The sequence below is a fragment of the Cryptomeria japonica genome, chromosome 7, assembly GCF_030272615.1.
Source record: "Cryptomeria japonica chromosome 7, Sugi_1.0, whole genome shotgun sequence".
Classification (NCBI taxonomy): Eukaryota; Viridiplantae; Streptophyta; class Pinopsida; order Cupressales; family Cupressaceae; genus Cryptomeria; species Cryptomeria japonica.
In genome coordinates, this window is record NC_081411.1 from 443,781,857 (window position 1) to 443,801,824 (window position 19,968).

Consider the following 19,968-nt stretch of genomic DNA (forward strand, 5'->3'; position numbering starts at 1 on the left):
AGCTAAAGCTCTCAAGCTCTCAAGGAAAAGTTTCTTTGAAAATAACAACTCAAGAATGAATCCTCATTTCATTTTTCCTCTTATAATGCGTTTCCTTTTTGAAAGTAATATTTTATTTTATTTTATTTTTTTTTTTACTTTTCCCTCCAAAAGTGACTTTACTTTATATTTTGTCATTGACATTATCATAAAGTCACTTTATAAAATAGAGTTTGACCAACTACTTATAAAGTATTACATTATAAATAATCCCAAGGACTTAGGACTATTTAACATTTAATTAATTAATTTATTCCTTTGCATCAATCTAATTAGCCCATGGGAATAAAATAGGCTAATAATCTCCTCTAGGCGATCACTCGGAGAAAGGGGACATTACACATTGCTTGCGACCACTTCAACCACAGTATATGGTCTATATCCATTTTTTGCTCCAAGATAAACTTGAAAAAATAAATGAGAATGGAAAATCTGAAAACTGAATTCTTGGGATGAAAGTGGCATCTTAGTGAAGCCAATTGAAGATTGAACCCCTTAGATTGCTTTATATCAATTGTTTTCAGTATCTGCTTCTTTGAATTGGAGCACTGGAGACGCCAGATTAGCAGCTGAAATATTAGAAGGAGATGGATCAGATGAATGAGGATCAAGATGAGAAGGCACCTTTTGGTTACCCTTGAAGAAGCCATCCCCTACCTGCATATTATTTGCAATCAGATGGTAGTGAGAAGGTGACCATCCCACAATTGGGCTTCAAAGGATTCGCTAAGCCATTCCTTACTTTATCAACAATAACCTATTTAAAATGTGTTTTCAATCACTAGGATACAATATGTTCAATGGAAAAATAGTGTATATCTGAAAGCAATTTTATCATAATCTACCATTTGTCTTCATTTACAATATCCAACTTTGAGGAAAATTTCCCTTGGAAATCCTTTAGAGATGTCCATCTCCACATAAAGGTGAGCAAAGGTTGTACAGGTCCTATCAGTAGTCCCACTTGATATACAAAAAAGCTTCGCGAGGGAATTCCCAATTACTTCTAACATTGAATCTTCCAGTATTGTAGGGGTATGTAAGGTAATCTTCTTGTGAAATTTTCAATCTCTAACCAATGAATTAACATTAAAGCTTTCTTCTTATGTTATGACATCAATTGGTGAGATACTAGGCTTGGACTTCTACAATATGAAAACCTGAAATTTGTATTCAAATCTAAAATTACATAACCTTAATTATCAATTACCATGATCAAATCTATCTTCCCAACAAGTAGTATCAGAGCTAGTTTGTTGTAAGAGCCATTGAATCGGTAGGAAGGGGGGTTTGTTACCTTTCTTGAAATGTAGGCTTGTAGGTTGTAGTGAATGTTTGTAGATTTGTGAGATTGGAAGCCATGGATATTGTCATTGTGATCTATGTTGGGCATTGGAAGCTCATGACTGTGGATCTTCATGGGGTTGGTCATTTTTAATGCAATGTATTTGTTTGTAGGTTTTACATATCATTGTATGTTTCCTTAATACTATGAAATAGAGAACTTAGCCACGTCCTCTATGTGAAGTACTATAGGTAGACTTGGTATGCCTTGATCTATTTTTCAGATTTGACCTTGCCGGTGTAGTTTCAAGTTATCTTTTTTGATATCTTGGTTTGTAGGTTATTGATATGATGATAAGTTTGCATGTTTCATTTTTTAGGATTTACGATTTGTGTAGTTATGTGGGTTGGCCATCCATTTGGTTGTAATGGGATGACTTGGATGTGGACTGTCTATATCCACAAGATTGATTCATTGTTCATATAGACTTTGTTGGTTGGCTTAGTCTATGGTCATTTGTGCATTGGTATATAGCATTTGAGATAGGAGGATGGATATATAGAGACTTGATTGCAGTTTTGGGTTGATATGTTGATGACATGATGTTCTATCTATGGTGGTTTGTATACCCTAGTTTGAGGTATGGTTAGCTTGGGTGAGTTGCAATTTGTTGTGGTTTCTATTCTAACTTGTATGAGTAAGGCAGTTAATCAGAGCCATTTGTTATCATTTGAATTTATTGCTTGTGTTTATATAAAGATTGGTGCAGGTTTTAGTGACAGTTGATTTGTTACACTTCAACGCATTCCTTATTTAATCATGGGTGACATGACATGAAGAGTTTTTTGCTTGATGGTGTTTATCATGGTTGCTTTTGTAGGTATCTTGTTGGAGCATGAGAGCATGGTGAAGAGTCAAGTGGTACATGATTGGCTAAGGGATGCTTTTCCCTTGTTTGTGATTCCTTAGTGTATTTACAATTTATGATGCCAAGTGGGAGAATGTTAGGATTAAGGTGCCATCTACTTTGTAAATTGTATGTCATATTGTATGGTGTCAACATCCTTAGATAGTGTCCATAGACACTTATAGTGTATTGGGAAAATAATCTTTAATATTTTATTCTCACCATTTTTATAAGGGATGAGGGGTTTCACTAGTAGTGGTAAAGGTGACTTTTGGACATAAATATTTAATTACTATCTTCTCAAATATGGATGCCTAGAAGGGGATGGTAAAAAAAAGGGAATTGGACAAAAAAGTGACTGTTGGGCTTCTCCAAGTGGGCATTTGGAAAGAGGCAATATGTGTCTCTTGATATTCATTTGTGGTATTTCATGTGATGTTTCATTTCCAAGTTTGGACACCTAGTTTGGAGGGAAAGTTTTGGAGCCAAAACTTGTGTCCTTAGACTTTTCTAGGAAGTAAATCAAAGGATGCAACATTTGGAATGAAAAGTTGTCTTTAGGTGCCAAGTTTGGTGCTTAAGACCTATTTACAATTCTATAAATTCAGCTCCTTGGATGTGGCAATTGAAGGGAACAACAGGTACAAGAACCTAAGGAGGAACAAGTTAGAACATAAAGAGGATGTTCATACTTCACAGGTACATAGGTGCTTTCATGTTGGAGGCAAAGAGGAGAATTAAAGTGTGCGACAAATTGTCATAGTTACAAGACTCGGACTCGGCTCAGACTCGGCAAGCTGATTTTTGACTTGGACTCGGACTCGGTGCCTAGACTTGGCGAAGACTCGGCAAATTGAAAGACCCAAGAAATTCAATTTTTTTTGAGGATTTAAAACCTGTTTCATTCATCCTTTAATAAATAAACATTAAAGACACAATAATCTCATCAAATAGAAGCACATACACAAGTTTATATTGATAACATAAGTATAAATGCAAATCAACAACATGGACTGTGGAAATATGATGAATCTAATTCATAAAATCTTCCCGATATTTGTGGAACATCTGCAAAAACTTTATAAACTGTGTTGAATTCCTCAATGTGATGCTGATTGGATTTCATCTTTGTCTGACAACTACAACTCTTAATGCGATAGGTTGGCAGGGTCAAATCTTTGATACCACTGTGAGATACTCTTACTGATTTCACCCCAAGTCCTTGTAATATATTCCAAACAATTATAACAAACATTTGCAAAATGTCTAATGCTCAGAAAAAAATATTTGCGGAGCAGATTTGGTTTATAACCAGCTTGACATTTATAAGAACTCAGAGTATTACAACATGGTGCACTTTATTAGCTGTCTCTTCCAACATATTTGCATTCAATCTTATTCAACTAAACAAAGATATTTGCACACTGAAGAGCAACTAAACCATAATAAATGAACAACTATTACTAGACAGATTTGTAGAAATAACTTTAATAGAGAATTTCATAAATCTGAGTTTGATATAAATATTGACCAATGTTGTTATATGGAGCCTAATCAGACTCGAAGGTTAAATTTTTCCCACTTTTATCAGCACAGTTTTCCCCCAAATTATTCAACGGGGGTTTGGGGGCAGTGCCCCCAAGATGGGGTCAAGGGGCAGTGTCCTTGGCACGCTCCCTGTTGTGGTATAGGGTGGGGTCGAGGGGCAGTGCCCCTGTTGGGGTTTTTGGGGGCAGCGCCCCTGAAAGTTCAAATGACTTATTATTTTATAAAGGCGTCGGGATTTATTTTTTCTATTGGTTGATATCTTATGCTCAAAAAATAATATTTGTAGAATATCCATCAAAGTCCAAGGTTTGCGTTGGCTTTATCACTCACATCTTTGAAATTTGTCTCTAATGGTGACTACATTGACTTTTTAATTATTTTTTGCCTTTTTTTTACTTGTTGGGCGGCAGAATCTGGGGCTCATGACTCGGCGAGTCGGCCGAGTTTGATAGACTTGCGAGTTTGCGCAGACCTGGCCAGACTCGGCCGAGTCCGAGTCCAGGGTCCTCTAGCCTTGGCAAAGGTGACCCGCCTCGGGACTCGTCGAGTCTAGGCCAGACTCTGCGAGTCTAGGCTAGACTCTGTGAGTCTTATAACTCTACAAATTGTAATCTTGTTTTAAAGATAATGATAACTTGGCCTCTCTTCTAGGTGGAGGTTTTTCCCGTAAAGTTTTCTTCATATAAATCTTGTGTCAATGGATGCTTTTATGTTGTTGGTTTGTGTCTCTTTGTCGCTATCTTATGGTGATGTTATCTTTTATTTATTGCTGTTATAAGTTCACATAAGGTGACATTGTTAAGCATGCTATTTTGGCTGATTTTTAGCATCATAAAAAAGATGGATCTAACCATGGTAATTCCTCATTAAGGTTATGTGATTTCACATTTTTTTATAAATTTCAGATTTTCATATTGTAGTAGTCCAAGCTTGGTATCTCACCAATTGATGTCATAACATGAGAACCAAGCTTTAATGTTGTTTCACTGGTAGAGCTTTTGTTGATGAAAATGACTTTGCTCTTAGGTCAAGGCTGGGGAACAAGGTTTTATGCATATAAATTCATTCCCCAAACCCATGAACCAAATTTTAAGATGAGCTGCAGAAACAAAAAGCTATGAGTGCAGGGGTAAATATAAATTTAGCTCTCCATATATTGCTTCCATAAGGTATATAAGGTACAAATTATTGGTAGGTAAACAACTTTTTGCATGGCAAAGAGGACATGGCTGTTAGTGCCAACCTAATGGGCCATGTGGGGATATTGGCCTTGGCCTTAGGTCCTAGCCCTTGGATAGGATGGCTATATCTTAGCTCGCTTGCTCCCCCACTTGATTGCTTGCTGATTAGGTTGAGTTTTGGAGCTCTACACCTCCACCAACTAGATCCATTACTTTGCTGTCCCTAACAGATTGTGTGCCATTGGTGGACCACCAATCCTCCACTGCAACCACCTGCAATCCAGCATTGCTTGAAGGGTCACTAGTTAGGACCTAGGGGCTATTCTTTAGCCCTAGAAGGTAATTTTTCTTCAACGAGCAATAACTTTTGCCCACAATATTAGTTTTTTGACTTTGTATAGTCTTTGGAAGCTCTCCGAGCACCATTTAGTGATGCTAGTGGTTTTCCTTTCTTTTATTCAATAGCCCATATCTTGTGCCCACCATGTCTATTTTGGACTTATTATAGATGATAGAGAGTGTTTTTTGAGTAGTTTGTATTTGATTAGGTGTTTGATGACTTGGTAGACTGTAGAGAGTTTTGTACTTGTTTGGTTATTTGGTAGAGGCAAATCTTTGGGGTGTAATATCTTTTGCATGTGGCTGGTCTTTTTTTATTCCTTTGTTAATCTCTATCCTCATATTGATTGTTCGAACCCCCGTACCTTCGAATTATTCCCACATCAAGACACTACTCAAGCCATCAACCCTATCTTAAAAGACACCAATGATTTGCATGGGCCTCTTCTTCCTTCCATTTCCTATTCTTTTAAACACTAACCCTATTTCAGAATTTCTCTATCTCCTCTCCATAGTTGTATGTGATTCACCAAATGCTTCTTTCTTTTTTAACTTTTAACATTTCTCAACCAGTTTGTCACGCTAGGCAAAAATGTTTAAATTGTTGTATAGCCTGTACAGGTATTAATAAGCCATGTTAAATATGAAAATTACTCGAATCCTCATCCACATCTACTTTCATTCAAGACATTCTCTTTTGTATGACAAACAATTTTGTAAGGGATACATTATAATTGTTTCTTCCTAGTCTAGGTGACTTGCTGCTACTGGATTCTAATATTTATATTTTTCATTGAATTGTTTCTTCCTAATCTGAAGAATGAAAGAGAATATGACACTGTTATATTCTTGTAATTTTTCTTGTTTTTTTTTGACTTGATTGCAATTTTTTTTGCATACATTGCCTACAGGTACCATGAAGCTGATATGAGAACAGGAAAAGCAACTCACTGGCAGCTCACAAGTCTCCAGGCCTTTTGGCCTGGTTTACAGGTGATTAAAGAGTTTGTGTTTATATTTGAGTGGTACTAGAGAAATGAAATGAGTTTGCAAAATCAAGTTTAGTGAGCAACCTTTATTCTCTTATGCTGGAAACAGATTTTGGTTGGTGATGTGTTAGCTGCAAATTCAACTCACCGCGAATTTTTCAGTGTATGGGAGAGATATGGTGTTCTACCAGAAAGGTATCTTGAACTTAATGGATTATTTTCTTTTGATATCATTTTGATTTTTTGTTTAGCAGTTTTGGATCCCACTTTTTCTCTCTGTCTTCTTGTTTGTTTCCTAAGCACATTCTGATTCCCACATTCATAATCCTTTCATAACCAAAAGGTGTCACCTTGCTGTCAATTTAACATACTGAGGTATCCCTGGAGATGATGCTGTCACCATCCTGTCATTTCAGTTAACATGCATTTAATCACAAAATAGCTATAAAGGGGGTTGGCACTATCAAATGGTACACCAAGTCCATAGTAGAAGGGTGCTTATGAAGTAGCATAACTAACTAACAGATCTTCTGCTTGTTGTTGAGACCGATGTTATGTCATGGCATGCATTATTATCAAAGGTCATGCTGCATACATCATAAATCAGATTTTATCATCACTATCCCATACAAATAATTTCCTTGGCTATTACCTCAAAGACATGGTTCTAGAGATAATCATATTGTATAATATTTCATGAAGAGTAAAATATGAATGGGCAATAGACCTTATAAATGGTATATGTGCATATCAACAGTGTACATGGCAACAGAAGCTTTATTAACAACTTAATTCCTACATAACAACAGTTAAGCAGTTAACATATTTCTATAAATTTTTATTTCAGAGAGGATACAACAGCAATAGAGAGATGCTGCTGTTTTCCTTTTTGGTAGTCAAAATCCTACCATAATGGATGCAAATGCAATTAGTAACCCTTGTAAAATTGCATAAAATTTGTAAGACCTTGTATTCTCTCCCAACTCTTCCATGCTTTTAGATAAATAATTAAAGATCTGTTGAGGAATCATGAAGGGTAACTTCCGCAGATTTCTCACTGTATATAGTCTTTTAAAATGATTGCAGATCAGATGCAATATATGCTATGAAAATCATCCCTTAATCCCAGTAAGGTTTTGTAAACATATAGAGATCTTTCACAATATTATGGCCATTCAGGGAATCCTTCGCTCCATGTGAACATAAAAATAAGCAGGTCCCCTTGTCAAATTAGATTTGACAGACAGTGTACAGGTAACAGGGCAAATGTTTGAGGATAATGTACCTATGAGGTTTGGGATTATCTTGTTTTCATCAAAACCAGCTGCAACAATTGAAGAAAATGATGGTGAAGTCCCTAAATATTTTGACAAGGAGCTGAAGATTAAACAAGCCCAGCTGGCGAAGGCAAAGGCTGAGATTGATATCAATCCAAATCTGATTGAAGTGCTTGAAAGATTTCCCACAAAAGATCCAAGACCTGATGTGGAGTGGTGGGTCATGATTTTGTTACCGTCCAGCAGCTACACTGGCATCATTGACGGCAAACTTAAAATAAAGATGAGCAATCTTATGAAGGTCCTTGGAGCCGAAGCAAACCTTGAAATGGAAATTCGCAGTGCTGCTGCTAAATTTGAGCAGACACATGTAGACAGAAATATTGTTTGCAAACTCACCCCAACTGAATGTTGTGAGAAGAAAGAAAGAAAATTCTTTGTTGATCAAGATTAGTCAAGAAGTGTTACGGACAAGGAAAACTCTTCAAGCATTCACCCACTGCGATCTCTTGGACCTACAGGGACAGTCTTCAGTGGCATTAAGTAGATAAATATATTGTTGCAAGTGTTGCACCAAGAGAAGCAGTGTGGTTTCTCAAAATTCTTGTTGTGCTATTTTGATTTATTACTAGGGTTATATATTGATACCTGACAATTCAATGTTTTATGGCAGGTCAATCCTGTGTTGCAGATGTTCTCTTGAAGCTTGAGATAGACTTGGAGCTGTGAAGAACACCACCTTGGTTGAGAGGGAGTCTCAACCTCTGTGATACATTGTGTTGTATCATCCTCTGCGAGTGATGAAAAGTGGATCCGGTCTATACTTGTGTGCGAGCTGGAAGACTATGTTATGTAGTTCCATTCTATGCTTGTGTGCAAGATGGAAGACTACAATATTCTAATTATGTCTATTCCATTTCTTGCTTGTGTGCAAGATGGAAGATTATGGTGTTACATTCTTCTTTGAGAGAAGACTGAGGCAGTACAAGGTGGATATTATGGAACACTTGCTCTGATACTCTCTCAGGAGTATTTGAAGTTGTCAGCTAAGTTCGGATTACAACTTAAACATTGTATGTATTACTTAGGGCTGGGCCCTAATCTTGTAACCTGGTTGTAAGATTATCACTTCATTCGGGATATGGTGCAAAGAGGCACCATTCAGCTAAATTATATTAGCACATATGAACAGGTTGCAGATATTCTTACCAAACCCTTATCCAGAATGAAGTTCGAATACTTCAAGAGACAAACTTGGTATTGTGGAAAGTGAAACCCTGGTTGAGAGGGAGTTTCAATCTCAGTGACAGACCTGCAGCGTTTTGATCATTCTTTGCTTGTGTGCAAGAATGAGAAGTATCCAATCTATGCTTGTATGCTAGATGGAAAATTGTAATTATGTAAAGACCCACTTGTGTATTACACTTTCTATGCTTGTGTGCTAGAACCATCCTATGCTTGTGTGCTAGGTGGAAGATGTAATTCTATGCTTGTGTGCTAGATCCATTCTATGCTTGTGTGCTAGATGGAACTCTAAAGGTTCAGATTATGTATTCTCTTCTTCCCTAGTTAAGAGGGAGTATTGTTTATAACTAGATAAGAGGGTTCGGGTTGCCTCAAGGCAACATCCGAACCCTCATAGGACTGGGTCCTATCCATAAGGCAATGTGCCCCCCACATAGGACTGGGTCCTATCCTAAAAGGTAACGTGCCCCAAGGATAAGCCCAGCCCTATCCCAAATACCCCACGCTACAACAAATATTGGCGCCCAAATTAAAGGAGGCCGACTTGCAATAAAATAGAGTTAAAGATGCATATAAAGATAAGAGACCTTGCAATTCAATATTAATCAATTCATGCAATCAGCAAAATAGCTCTGCAATTGAAGGTGCGAAATAAAGGAGAAGATTGGGCGAACCTATTCAAGAAGATAGAAGGCATTTAGTATCCCTTGATGAAGACTTGATGTATTTAGAAGGGCAAATCTGATATGATAAAAGGGATCAGATCTGAAGAGTCCAGCTAAGTATTGTATTTGTGCAATTAAGAGAGAATATATAATCTGACTTGTGGGTCTTTAATGCTGGGTTTTTCCTCCTTGGAGGTTTTCCTAGGGTATTTGCATTTGTCTCTTGTTTACTTGTTTCATTTATGAGTTTACTGAATTATGGTGTAATAAAATATCACAAATCTGATTAACAAACCAAGGGCATAATGAAAAGACATCAACTTGATTACTGATCTAGGGCACAAAATTCACAAACTCAAATTTAAATTAAGAACCAAAGACAAAGCCGTTCATCACAGGCACATCATAGTGAACCTTGGGAGTTTGACCCATCTGCAGAAGATGCAAAGCAAAGCCGTTTCTTATTGCATTGGAGGAGTGATATCCAAAGCTGCATTTGCAATGACCATTGAATTTATGGAGCTTCAAACATCTCAAGAAGCTTTGGACCCTATCCCCAAGTTTGTAGTTCCATCTCTACCTTTCATTGGGGTAAGTTTGTTATCAAATAAAGAAGATTCCTCTGCTTGTAAAGGTCTAAGGAGAGTGAAGATTCTGAAAGAATATGTTTTAATGGGGAGCTACAAGAAGGCTGCTGAAGAAGAGGAAGGCAGTGATGAGAAATCGTCCCCAAGAAGTGAAGAAAATGAGTCTACTGACATGCTTGATTCAGGTGGTATTGATGACTGTGAGAAGGATGAAGCTAATGGTATAGATGGGTCTAGATTTAGGTAGTCCTTCAATTATGGAACTTTGGCTACAGCCAACCTTTTTGTTGAAGGTGCTTTCTATCCGAATTCAAGAGAAGGCAAAGGTGGAGATAACTGGATGATGAATGGTTTACCAAATATGGAGCCAATTCCTAAGCTAGTTGAGGAGCCATCTTCAGTTTGTGATCATGCCATTCTACAAAGTTACAAACAACCCAACGGAGCCTACTTACATGGAGAAAGGGGAAGGTTAGTTGCAGAACACCGTAAGAGAGGGGAGAGCCTCTATTGAATAAGGTATATGGAGAATAAGGCAGAGATGTTTATTTTGTTCATCGACAATCAGGTTTTCCTGTACAACCAATCTCTGTACTACATGCTAAAGGTGATATTGGAATTATATCACATAAAACTGACTGTTTAGACTTTGAAGCAGTTAATTTTACAATTGGCAATTGGGAACAAAAGGAATTGCTTAGCAGAGATGGAGAAATGAGTCTGTTGGCTGAGATATTTTTTGCTTCAACTGACCAACTAAGTGAACACTCTGCGAGGGAAAGTGCTTGCACTGATTTAGTAGCCATTATTGCTGATTGGTTACAAAAAGACAGCAGCTAAAAAAACAACAGCTGTTAAAAAAATGCAGACTTACAAGACGCTGCTAAAAAAATGCGAGCCAATACAAACAGATGCTGCTAACTTGGATTTTGGCGCTGGTAAGAATACAAACCGAACCTGCTAAGAAGGAATTTGAGCCTGCTAATAAGAAATGCTCTCATAAATTTTCACTGGTAAGATTCAAATAAATTTTTTTAGGGTTCAGCATTCATTTCATACAATAATAAGATAAAGATTTTGAAAAATTGAACTCTTTGGCTTCACTATAATCTTATTCACCATTCAATTTTTAAATATTTTAGATTCTAAGATATATTAAAAAATAATAACTATAAGTTTCTAATAATTTTTTTATTCTTTCAATTCATACCTAATCTCTATGGGTTCATTGGGGGTTGAAGGCAATATTGTAAAATATTAAAATACAATGTATTCATATATAAATATCTTTAATATGGATAATATTTATTTTATTATTTTCTATATATTTAAAATATTAATTTTTTATTTTTAATTATGGCGTCTCCAAGTACCCTCGTCTCCTTTTTTTCAAAAATAGCCTTACCAGTACTGGTACCAGTCTTCAAGTACCCCCATCTCCTGGTAACCTTGATCTTATCCTCTTTACCTTTTTTAGCACTTTTCTAATCATTACTAGAATCAGCATTTCTTGACCTTTCTTCTGCTTTCCTTTTCTTATTTTCTTCTTTATTTTTAGGCTCCTCCAGCTTAGGAAGACGCAAATTTCAGCACACAATCCATCTGAAAATTAACAACTTTAATTTCTTGAAGGCAGAAAAAGTGAAGGAATGGCCTGTCCTTACAAAAGGATCTAACAACATATTTTCTATATGGGGATTCCAACCTCCGTAAATTCCAACTACAAATGTTCAATATCATTGAGTGTTATGGGAAGGTTCTACCTTCTGATTCTTATATAGCCTGTCGAAACATTTAAGCATCTTATCCTCTTTACCTTTTTTAGCACTCTTCTTATCATTACTTGAATCAGCATTTCTTGACATTTCTTCTTGTTCCCTTTCTTATTTATTTTCTTCTTTATTTTTAGGCTCCTCCTGCCTAGGAAGATACGACTGAAGATCAGACATAGAGAAAAGGGGATTGTAACAACTCAAAGTGAGATTGTTACCCAATTGTTGATCAGAATCATTGGGATTAGTGCGTTTGTCAGTGCCAGTGTTTAACAACATTTGGTTAGGCATGGTGGAACCAGCCTTATGACAAATGTCATCAGCCTGAGTTCTCAAGGTTTCAAGGGCCAATTGTTGGTCTGTTTTAGGGCCAAAAATCCTTGAACTCTTGTCTTTGCCAGAAGCAACCAGAGAATTGTTGGGGGCTGGAGGATCCAGGGCTTTAATAACAACTGAATCCCCTTTAAATAATGGATTAGATAGATTACATTTTCCTTTGTAGAGCCATCAGGAGACAGAGATTTAGGCTCAATCTTATTGAGATTACTATCCACAGTATTCCAACATCCATATGAGTATCGGATACCTTTTTAGAGCTATTTGAAACATTCTCCTCTTTATTAGAGACATTAACTTGACCATTATCAGCAAAGATGTTTTAGAAAACCCATTCCGACCTCATTGAGGCCTTAGGGAAGCCCTTCCTCAAGTAACCATTCTTTTTACAGAGAAAACAAGAATTCAAAATACCAAGCAATCCTATTTCATAGCAAACAATATTACTTTCTAATTGAACAAATTTACCTCTGGAATATCAATAATTGGACCAATCGAATTTAAGATCCCAGCATTCAAATGAGGAAGGGTAACCCTTGACTCCTCAATTTGTAGGACATTCCCCAGGGGTTTGAGAATATGAGGATTAAATTTCCAGAGTTTGGGTGGAACATTCTTAATTTCTAGCCATTTTGAGGCAGAATTCGCAACTTCATTTTCAAATTTTTCCTCAGGAGACCAAAAGGTTGCTCTAAACATAGATTGATCTAAATTCCAAAATTCCTTCTCAATGACCCTTACTTGGATACCGTAGCTTCTAAAGAAAACCATAAACCAATTTTTTTTGAGCATCCTGCAAAAAGACACATAATTCCCCATCTCATTCCCCAAAACACTGGCAATCCATTCATCAAAGTTTTTTCTTGAAGGCAAAAAGTTGGAATCTATGCAAACAAAAAAGATAGCAATATTCTTCAGTTCATTTTCCTCAGATTTCATAGCTTGAAGCATCTCCAAATTTGGAAAAATAGAGAGTACCTTGGTTGGAAAGGGCAACTTGCCATCTTTTCTTGGTCTGCAGTCTCCTCCACCGACGAGGTCTCCTGCTCCCACGCCAGTTGCCTTGGATCCCAAACGTCCCCCATCTTCTCACACATCAAAGGCAGCGGTAGCAGGAAGAACCTCACTGACCAAATCAGACCTCAGTGCATCCTTGTAGGAAGTTTTAGCCTCTAAATCAGTAGAGCCCGGAATATCACTGTTTTTTGGTGAAGTTAATTCTCTTGCCACACCATTACTCTCTCCTAAATGATCATCAATGCTGCTGCTACTTGTGCACTCCATTGGACCGACTACCACGAGGGAATAAAAAATCAAACTGTAGAGACAAAGCCCACATTAAATTAATTGATGTCACCTCCCATAGTCCACGAAGCGACCACCTGCTGAAAAAAGGAAGCCTTGACCAGTGAGCAATGCACGTGAGGTTGGGAAAGAAGAAATAAAAGGATTACAAATTCAAAAATGCAGGCCCACTCAAACATTAAAACAATTGACCACCAAAATAAATTCAAGGAAAGTAATTGAACAAAAAAAACAGATGGCAAGAGACCAAGGATAGAAAGAAAAATATTAGAGCAAAAAATCAAAAAAGAGAAACCAAGAGGTCTAAGGATTCCAAGTGTGACAAAGAGTACTAATCTGAGATCCTTTCAGCGAATGCAAAGACTCCAGGAAGAAGCAATGGAGGATGACCATTAAACTTCCAGAGCTCTGCACTAACCCCCTTCATTTTTTACCGCATTATTCTAGGCGGCCTGAATACTAAACAACTGTCTTTTTAATTAAACATTGGCTTTGAAGCTTGCTTGGTGGGTCCAAAGTGAACAACACAAGTTTGAAGCATGATAGTATGCCAGAACATACTCTTCAATATCAATGGAAGGAAATGTATTCAGTCCCTTCAATTTGTGCAGTCCAAGGAATCAAAACATGGAAGCATATCAAAAAAGTCTTGCTTTTACTTAAATAGGGAAATATTGAAAAATAAACAATGGAAGGTTAGTCTTCTTCTGGCATGAAAAGTCATTCCTCCAACCTCTTTGTAGGAGCTTGGAGAACTCAGGATTATGTAAGGCAAAGTATTACATTTGGGTTAGCAGTTTCTAATTACATTGAGATCTGATCTCATCAATCATTTCAACTTCCAATACAACAAATATTTAACAGATGACCTAGCAACTTTAGAAAAGACAAATCATCTTTAATTAGAATGGAGTGAATAGTATGCTTGGAAGTAACTTCTAAAAGCCTACAAATAATTTGAAGCAAGGACTTAAATTCTTTAAAAACACTTGAAAAAATGGTGGAAAACATGATGCAAAGGCTTGGCCAAAAAATAAGACCCTAATGTGTCTAGTGATATAAAAGAAAATATTGATAACTGACACTCATAAAAGATAGATGGGTTGGTTCTTCTAGATTCTCTTTTCTAATTGCCAGAAAATATCTGGGAAAATAGACCATCTACTCCCTTAGTGTTCTTTGGCTTGTCAAATATGGGGAGAAGTCAAACATTGGATACATCTCTGCGAAAGCAAATTTGAAGACTTGATTGAGATTATACTTGTGTGGTCAAACTCAACTGTTAGAATCAATGTATATTGGAGTTGTACATCAAAAGATTCTTTTCTTTATTTGTTAGACCATATGGATAAAACATAATGAAACTCTTTGAAGGATAAAATTGACCATTGCAAAACTTACAATCAGGAAGATTCTCTTGGAAAGAACTTAAGGATGATGTCCTTAAACAAATTAGAGAGTGTCTTGTTTGTTAGCAAATCAAGACAAAGCAATCATTTCTAACTGATTTTTTCAGCTGCCAACCGTTCCATATAAAAACTGCAAGTGTTATAATAAATTTTGTTACTCAACTTTCTAAGGTGCAAGGTTAAGGACTGCATTTATGTTGTAGTTGACTGACTCACGGAGTATGCCAATTTTGTTGCTACTTCTTCAAATTTCAAGGCACCTTAGGTTGCTGATTTGTTTTTCATAGAGATGTGTAGGTTCCATGGTTTACCCAACAATATCGTGAGTGACAGAGATAGTTGTTTCCTAAGCTTGTTTTGGCAGGATCTTTTCTTTTAACAGGAACTAAGCTTACTTCTAGCACAAGCTACCACCCCCAAATAAATGGCTAGACTGAGAAACTATGTTTTTAACTTTTTGGTCATAAAAAGACATGGATTGAATGGCTTTACTTGGGAGAGCATTGTTACAATACATATCTCATGTCTTTTGGGACAATACCACTTATGGCTTTGTATGGTTATGAGGCTCAGACTTTTGCTGCCCTTTTTTTAATGATAGTAGGGTTCTAGGGCCAGAGATTTGGTTCAACAAAGTTAGGATATCTTGAAAAATCTCAAAGATAACCTCCATGATGCTCAAAATGAGCAGAAAATATGCGTATTAGCACTGCATCAAGTGCACTTTTGAGGTTGGGGACTTAGTCTACTTGAGATTACAACCATACAGGCAGTCCTCTCTTAAGAGGAGTGAAGTTGAGAAGCTTAATCCCCTTTGTTATGGATCATATAAAATCAAGTAGAGTATTGGGGAAGTTGCTTGTGAGTTGGAACTGCCAGAGAAAAGTAAAATTTATAGTGTTTCATGTTTCTTGCCTCAAGAAACATTAAGTGTTTTGCGGCTTGCCATTATTAAAAAGCTCACATTAAATGTGAGGGTGGCCAAGAGAAAAATACGAGATTTTGCAATCAAGATGTCTGGATATTCATTTTAAAATGTGAGGACGATGTTAGACTGATCTTATGAGTGGCGTTCGATGATATTGTTCTCTTTCTTATGCCATATGCATATTTTCGTTGCTTCTATTGCAGGCTGTTAGCCAATAGTGGGATATACAGTTGAATACTTCTATTTGGAGTGAGTAACATCAACAACATTCAGAGAGTTGGAGTGTTTTTTGTGTTAATCTTTAATCTTTAAGATTACTTTGTCTGTTAGCTTAGTATTGATTATTTTATCATAGAATTTCTAGTTTCTACTTTCAGCTAACACTTAGCTTAGTTTTCAGTAAGTATTTATTTCTCTATTTTAAATAGGTGAGGTGAGCAGCCCATGAAAAAGCCGATAATGATCTTCCTCTTGTTATAGCTCTATCTATCCAATCTTTTTTTAATCCCTTAGCTACCATCACAATTGCATGATATGTGAGAAGGAAGTACCTATTGGCTAGCATTTTGTGTGGCCGATTACTCTTTTCCAAGATGTTAGATGCACATTTTCTTAGAATTTCACCTTTAAAAAATTTGAATTCTGGCAAATCTATGATGCTTTTTATATGCAATTGTAAGACAGGAAAACTGATCTTTTTGCAGTGCAGGTACCTATTAGATAGAGACATGTTGCACCCAACAGAGAAATATTATCCATTGCGTCCTGAACTGGCAGAGTCAACTTTATTTCTATATCAGGCAACCAGAGGTTAAGTTATATCTATTGGAAAGCTTTACCAACATACATGGTTAAAATTTCTTTTGCTGGTTTTACTTTTTGGTTCACTGGGCTTGCTGAGTATATCAATTTAATGTTGCTTCAAGTTTGAATGATGGATTCCAAAGGCTTTGAAGAAGCACATATTATACAAGAAGTGAATTTTATTAATACTGAGTGCTCTTCTTGTTATTTTTTAACAGATCCATGGTACCTAGAGGTTGGCGAGGCAATCATTAACTCCTTGAATGTTTACACACGTGTAAATGGCGGGTTTGCCAGTGTGAGAGATGTGACTACAATGAAATTGGAAGATCATCAACATAGCTTCTTTCTTGCTGAAACGTAAGTTTATATATATTTATAGAAAGGTATCTCTTTCCATTAAATTCACCTAGGACATGCACCAATCCTTGTCCAATGAGACAGCCAACACCCAGCAAGTGTGATGTGGCATTTTAAACAAACTCAGCACTTATTAAATCTCTTGGGAATTTAGACCTGTGGCTTTTCTTTGGAAGCTTCAATACTTTTTCCAATGTGCTCATTTGATTTGAAGAAGGCTTAATAAAAGTATCTTATGCTAATTCAGAGAGGGGTTTTAGTTGTGTAGCTAATGTGTGTTAATTGATACAACATTTTAACAGGTGCAAATACCTATATCTTCTCTTTGATGATACCTTTTTGGTAAATGGGAACTATGTTTTTAGTACTGAAGGCCATCCTCTTCCAGTTACACATTCCTGGCATGAGTGGATTCCATCTATCTATATGGAGAGTGAAGCATTTGAATACAAGGTATTGCTGTTTGATTAAGTCTGCACTCACAGTTACAAAATGTATTTTTCCTTGGTTTCAATATTTTATTATTCATCAAAGTATATTTGGTTTGAAAAATTTGAAGGCGACATTGATCTGGCATTTAACATATAATTCTGTATTTTATTGGACATGTCTAGTCAAGATTGAACAAATCATATGAATTTGCACTATTCATTCTCTTACAACTTATGTATAAGCTATCTAGGACTAACTTTGTGTAGTATTTGGATATATAAAATTACTGTATTTCACTTGCACTTCCAACCATTATTTGTGATAATGTTAGCACGAAATTGACTTAAGTGCCTTACAACTCTGCAACATGGTACTTTTTGACCTAATTGCTCTTAATATGGCATACCCATAATGAGACATATCAACAGTAATGCTTTAACATGGGGCATCGAATCATATAGATACTTAAAAATGGATCTGGTCTACATCCTTCACCTCTTCTAGCTCGTGGTTGGGTCATGTCCCAGCGAACACCAAAGGTTATGACAACCAACCTCAACCACTCCTCATGTGCTTTCTTTTATATAAATAATCTTGTATAGAACTACCAACTGGTTTTACATAAACCATGTGACTCTAAACTAGGAGCTTAAAAAACCATTCCCCCCCCCCAGCTCCGCATCCCACCTCATTTACTTTTTGGTACTATGTTTTCCCAATGTTCAACCCATATTGAATTTTTTTCTAATGTTTCATACAACTAAAGTGTCTCCAAGAATGTCTAACCCATCTGATGTTAACATCCCAAAATTTCCTAGGTGCACCACAATTAAATATTACATTATAAGCATTATGCAAGGTATACAACACCTTTTCCAACATTCTCCTACTTTATACATTGCATAAAAGCATCAAAAGTAAATTTAAACATCAAGGGAACAATACCTGTAGCCAACCTGTACCATGAAGATATCCAAATGCTTTATGTGCTTCATCAAGATACCTACAACAATAATCAAGGTGACCACCATCTCACACAAGAATCTTCTCATCCTCCATTGTGCCAATGCACAAAAAATAAAGCCCTTTACAAAACAGATTTCACATTAACTGTCATATAGATGCATAGAGTCTGTCTCAACTTGATATTCAAACACAAACACTAAATCCAATGTTAACAAATAGGATTGAGTATCTACCAAGAATTAATTACCATGCTTGGAATAGCAAGCATAACTAGTTTTTAACACATCCAACTAACCATACCTCAAAACCAAGATATACTCATCATCATGCATAGACCTTATGTCAACAACACATCCAACTCAATACATGATCGCAAGTCCTTGTATGTACTTCATCTTGTAGAAAGAATTCCTGAAAATCCTCAAAACAGTAGTATAATGAGAACATCCAATAAAGGACAAGTGTACAACTTGGAACTCGCACTACATGGGTAATGTCAAATTTGAAATCAATCAAGGGATCCAAAAGTCCATTGATAGCACTCACATAGAATGGTGTGGCTAATGTCATCAATGTCATCATGTACCAAGAAACATCCACAATAATATGCAAAATTGCAAACTAGACTGCTACAACATAACTCTCACTGTTGGTTTTTATAGCTCTCGCACGTTCTCCACACCATATAAGAAAAAGATTAAAGAGCATCCATGCTATTACCTATTATGACCTTTTCACACATTGCCCCATTGCTAACGGGGACCCCCTCTTTTCCTTCTTTTTGCGTTGTTAGGTTAGGGTTTTGGCTGTTTAGTGGGCAATTTTGCGTTTCCCGTGCCCAAGTCTCAGAGTTTTGATCGTGCCTAGTGCCGTTTAGGGTTTTGAGGTTATAGGATCAAGCGCATAAAATTGAGATTTTAATGATCCTAGTTTTTAAATGTCAAAATGTAGTGAAAGGAGGCCTCTAAAGTCATCCACAAACTCCTCATCCACTAGAACTACTGGACTCCTTACGATCAAGATCCCCCAAACTAACACCAACCAGCCCCTTGCATTTGAAGTTGTTGCATCCTCATCATCTTGTGATGGCCCCTCTGGTTCTACATCCCATCTTGCTATTGGACTCTCTTTGTATGCAAGTGTCTTGCGGTCAATGAGACGCAAAGCACTATGTATAGCCACAAGCTTCTTTGCTCTCCTAGAAGTAAGTTTGTTCCTCTTAAGAGAGTGGATGAAGCTATACATAGACTAGTTCCTCTCAACTGCTGAAGAACTAGAAACCTGAGATAGCAAATGAATTGCTAGAGTGGTAGTCAAATATTTTTTACCATGTTAATTCCACCACAAAAGTGGGTCCTCCTGTGCCATAGTTGCTATATCCATCTTAGTTGTGTCTGAATAACCCTTAAGAGTGGCAAATTTGGTCCACTCAGTGTGAATCATGCCATCATTTTTAGCATCATACATCTTATCAATGCACCTAAAGAACCCTACCTTCACGTCATCATCCTGAGTCAGTGTAACTTTGTCAAGCCTAGCCTTGTACCACTTAGGATTCAATGCATAGGCAGCCATATGCAAGGGAGTGTTGAGC

At 36.7% G+C, this 19,968-nt stretch overlaps 1 protein-coding gene across 4 annotated transcripts in view; it reads left to right on the plus strand.

Annotated features, from left to right (window-relative positions):
• Positions 1 to 19,968, plus strand: part of LOC131030404 (alpha-mannosidase I MNS5) — a 216,246-nt gene that overhangs the window by 116,143 nt on the left and 80,135 nt on the right. For 3 of the 4 annotated variants that reach the window (XM_057961233.2, XM_057961230.2, XM_057961231.2), the window contains exons 10-14: positions 6,211 to 6,292; positions 6,398 to 6,483; positions 16,522 to 16,622; positions 16,835 to 16,976; positions 17,279 to 17,429. In XM_057961233.2, coding sequence (XP_057817216.1) covers positions 6,211 to 6,292; positions 6,398 to 6,483; positions 16,522 to 16,622; positions 16,835 to 16,976; positions 17,279 to 17,429 — 562 coding nt within the window. The remainder of the gene's footprint in view (positions 1 to 6,210; positions 6,293 to 6,397; positions 6,484 to 16,521; positions 16,623 to 16,834; positions 16,977 to 17,278; positions 17,430 to 19,968) is intronic. The other variant, XM_057961232.2, reaches the window with a different exon arrangement.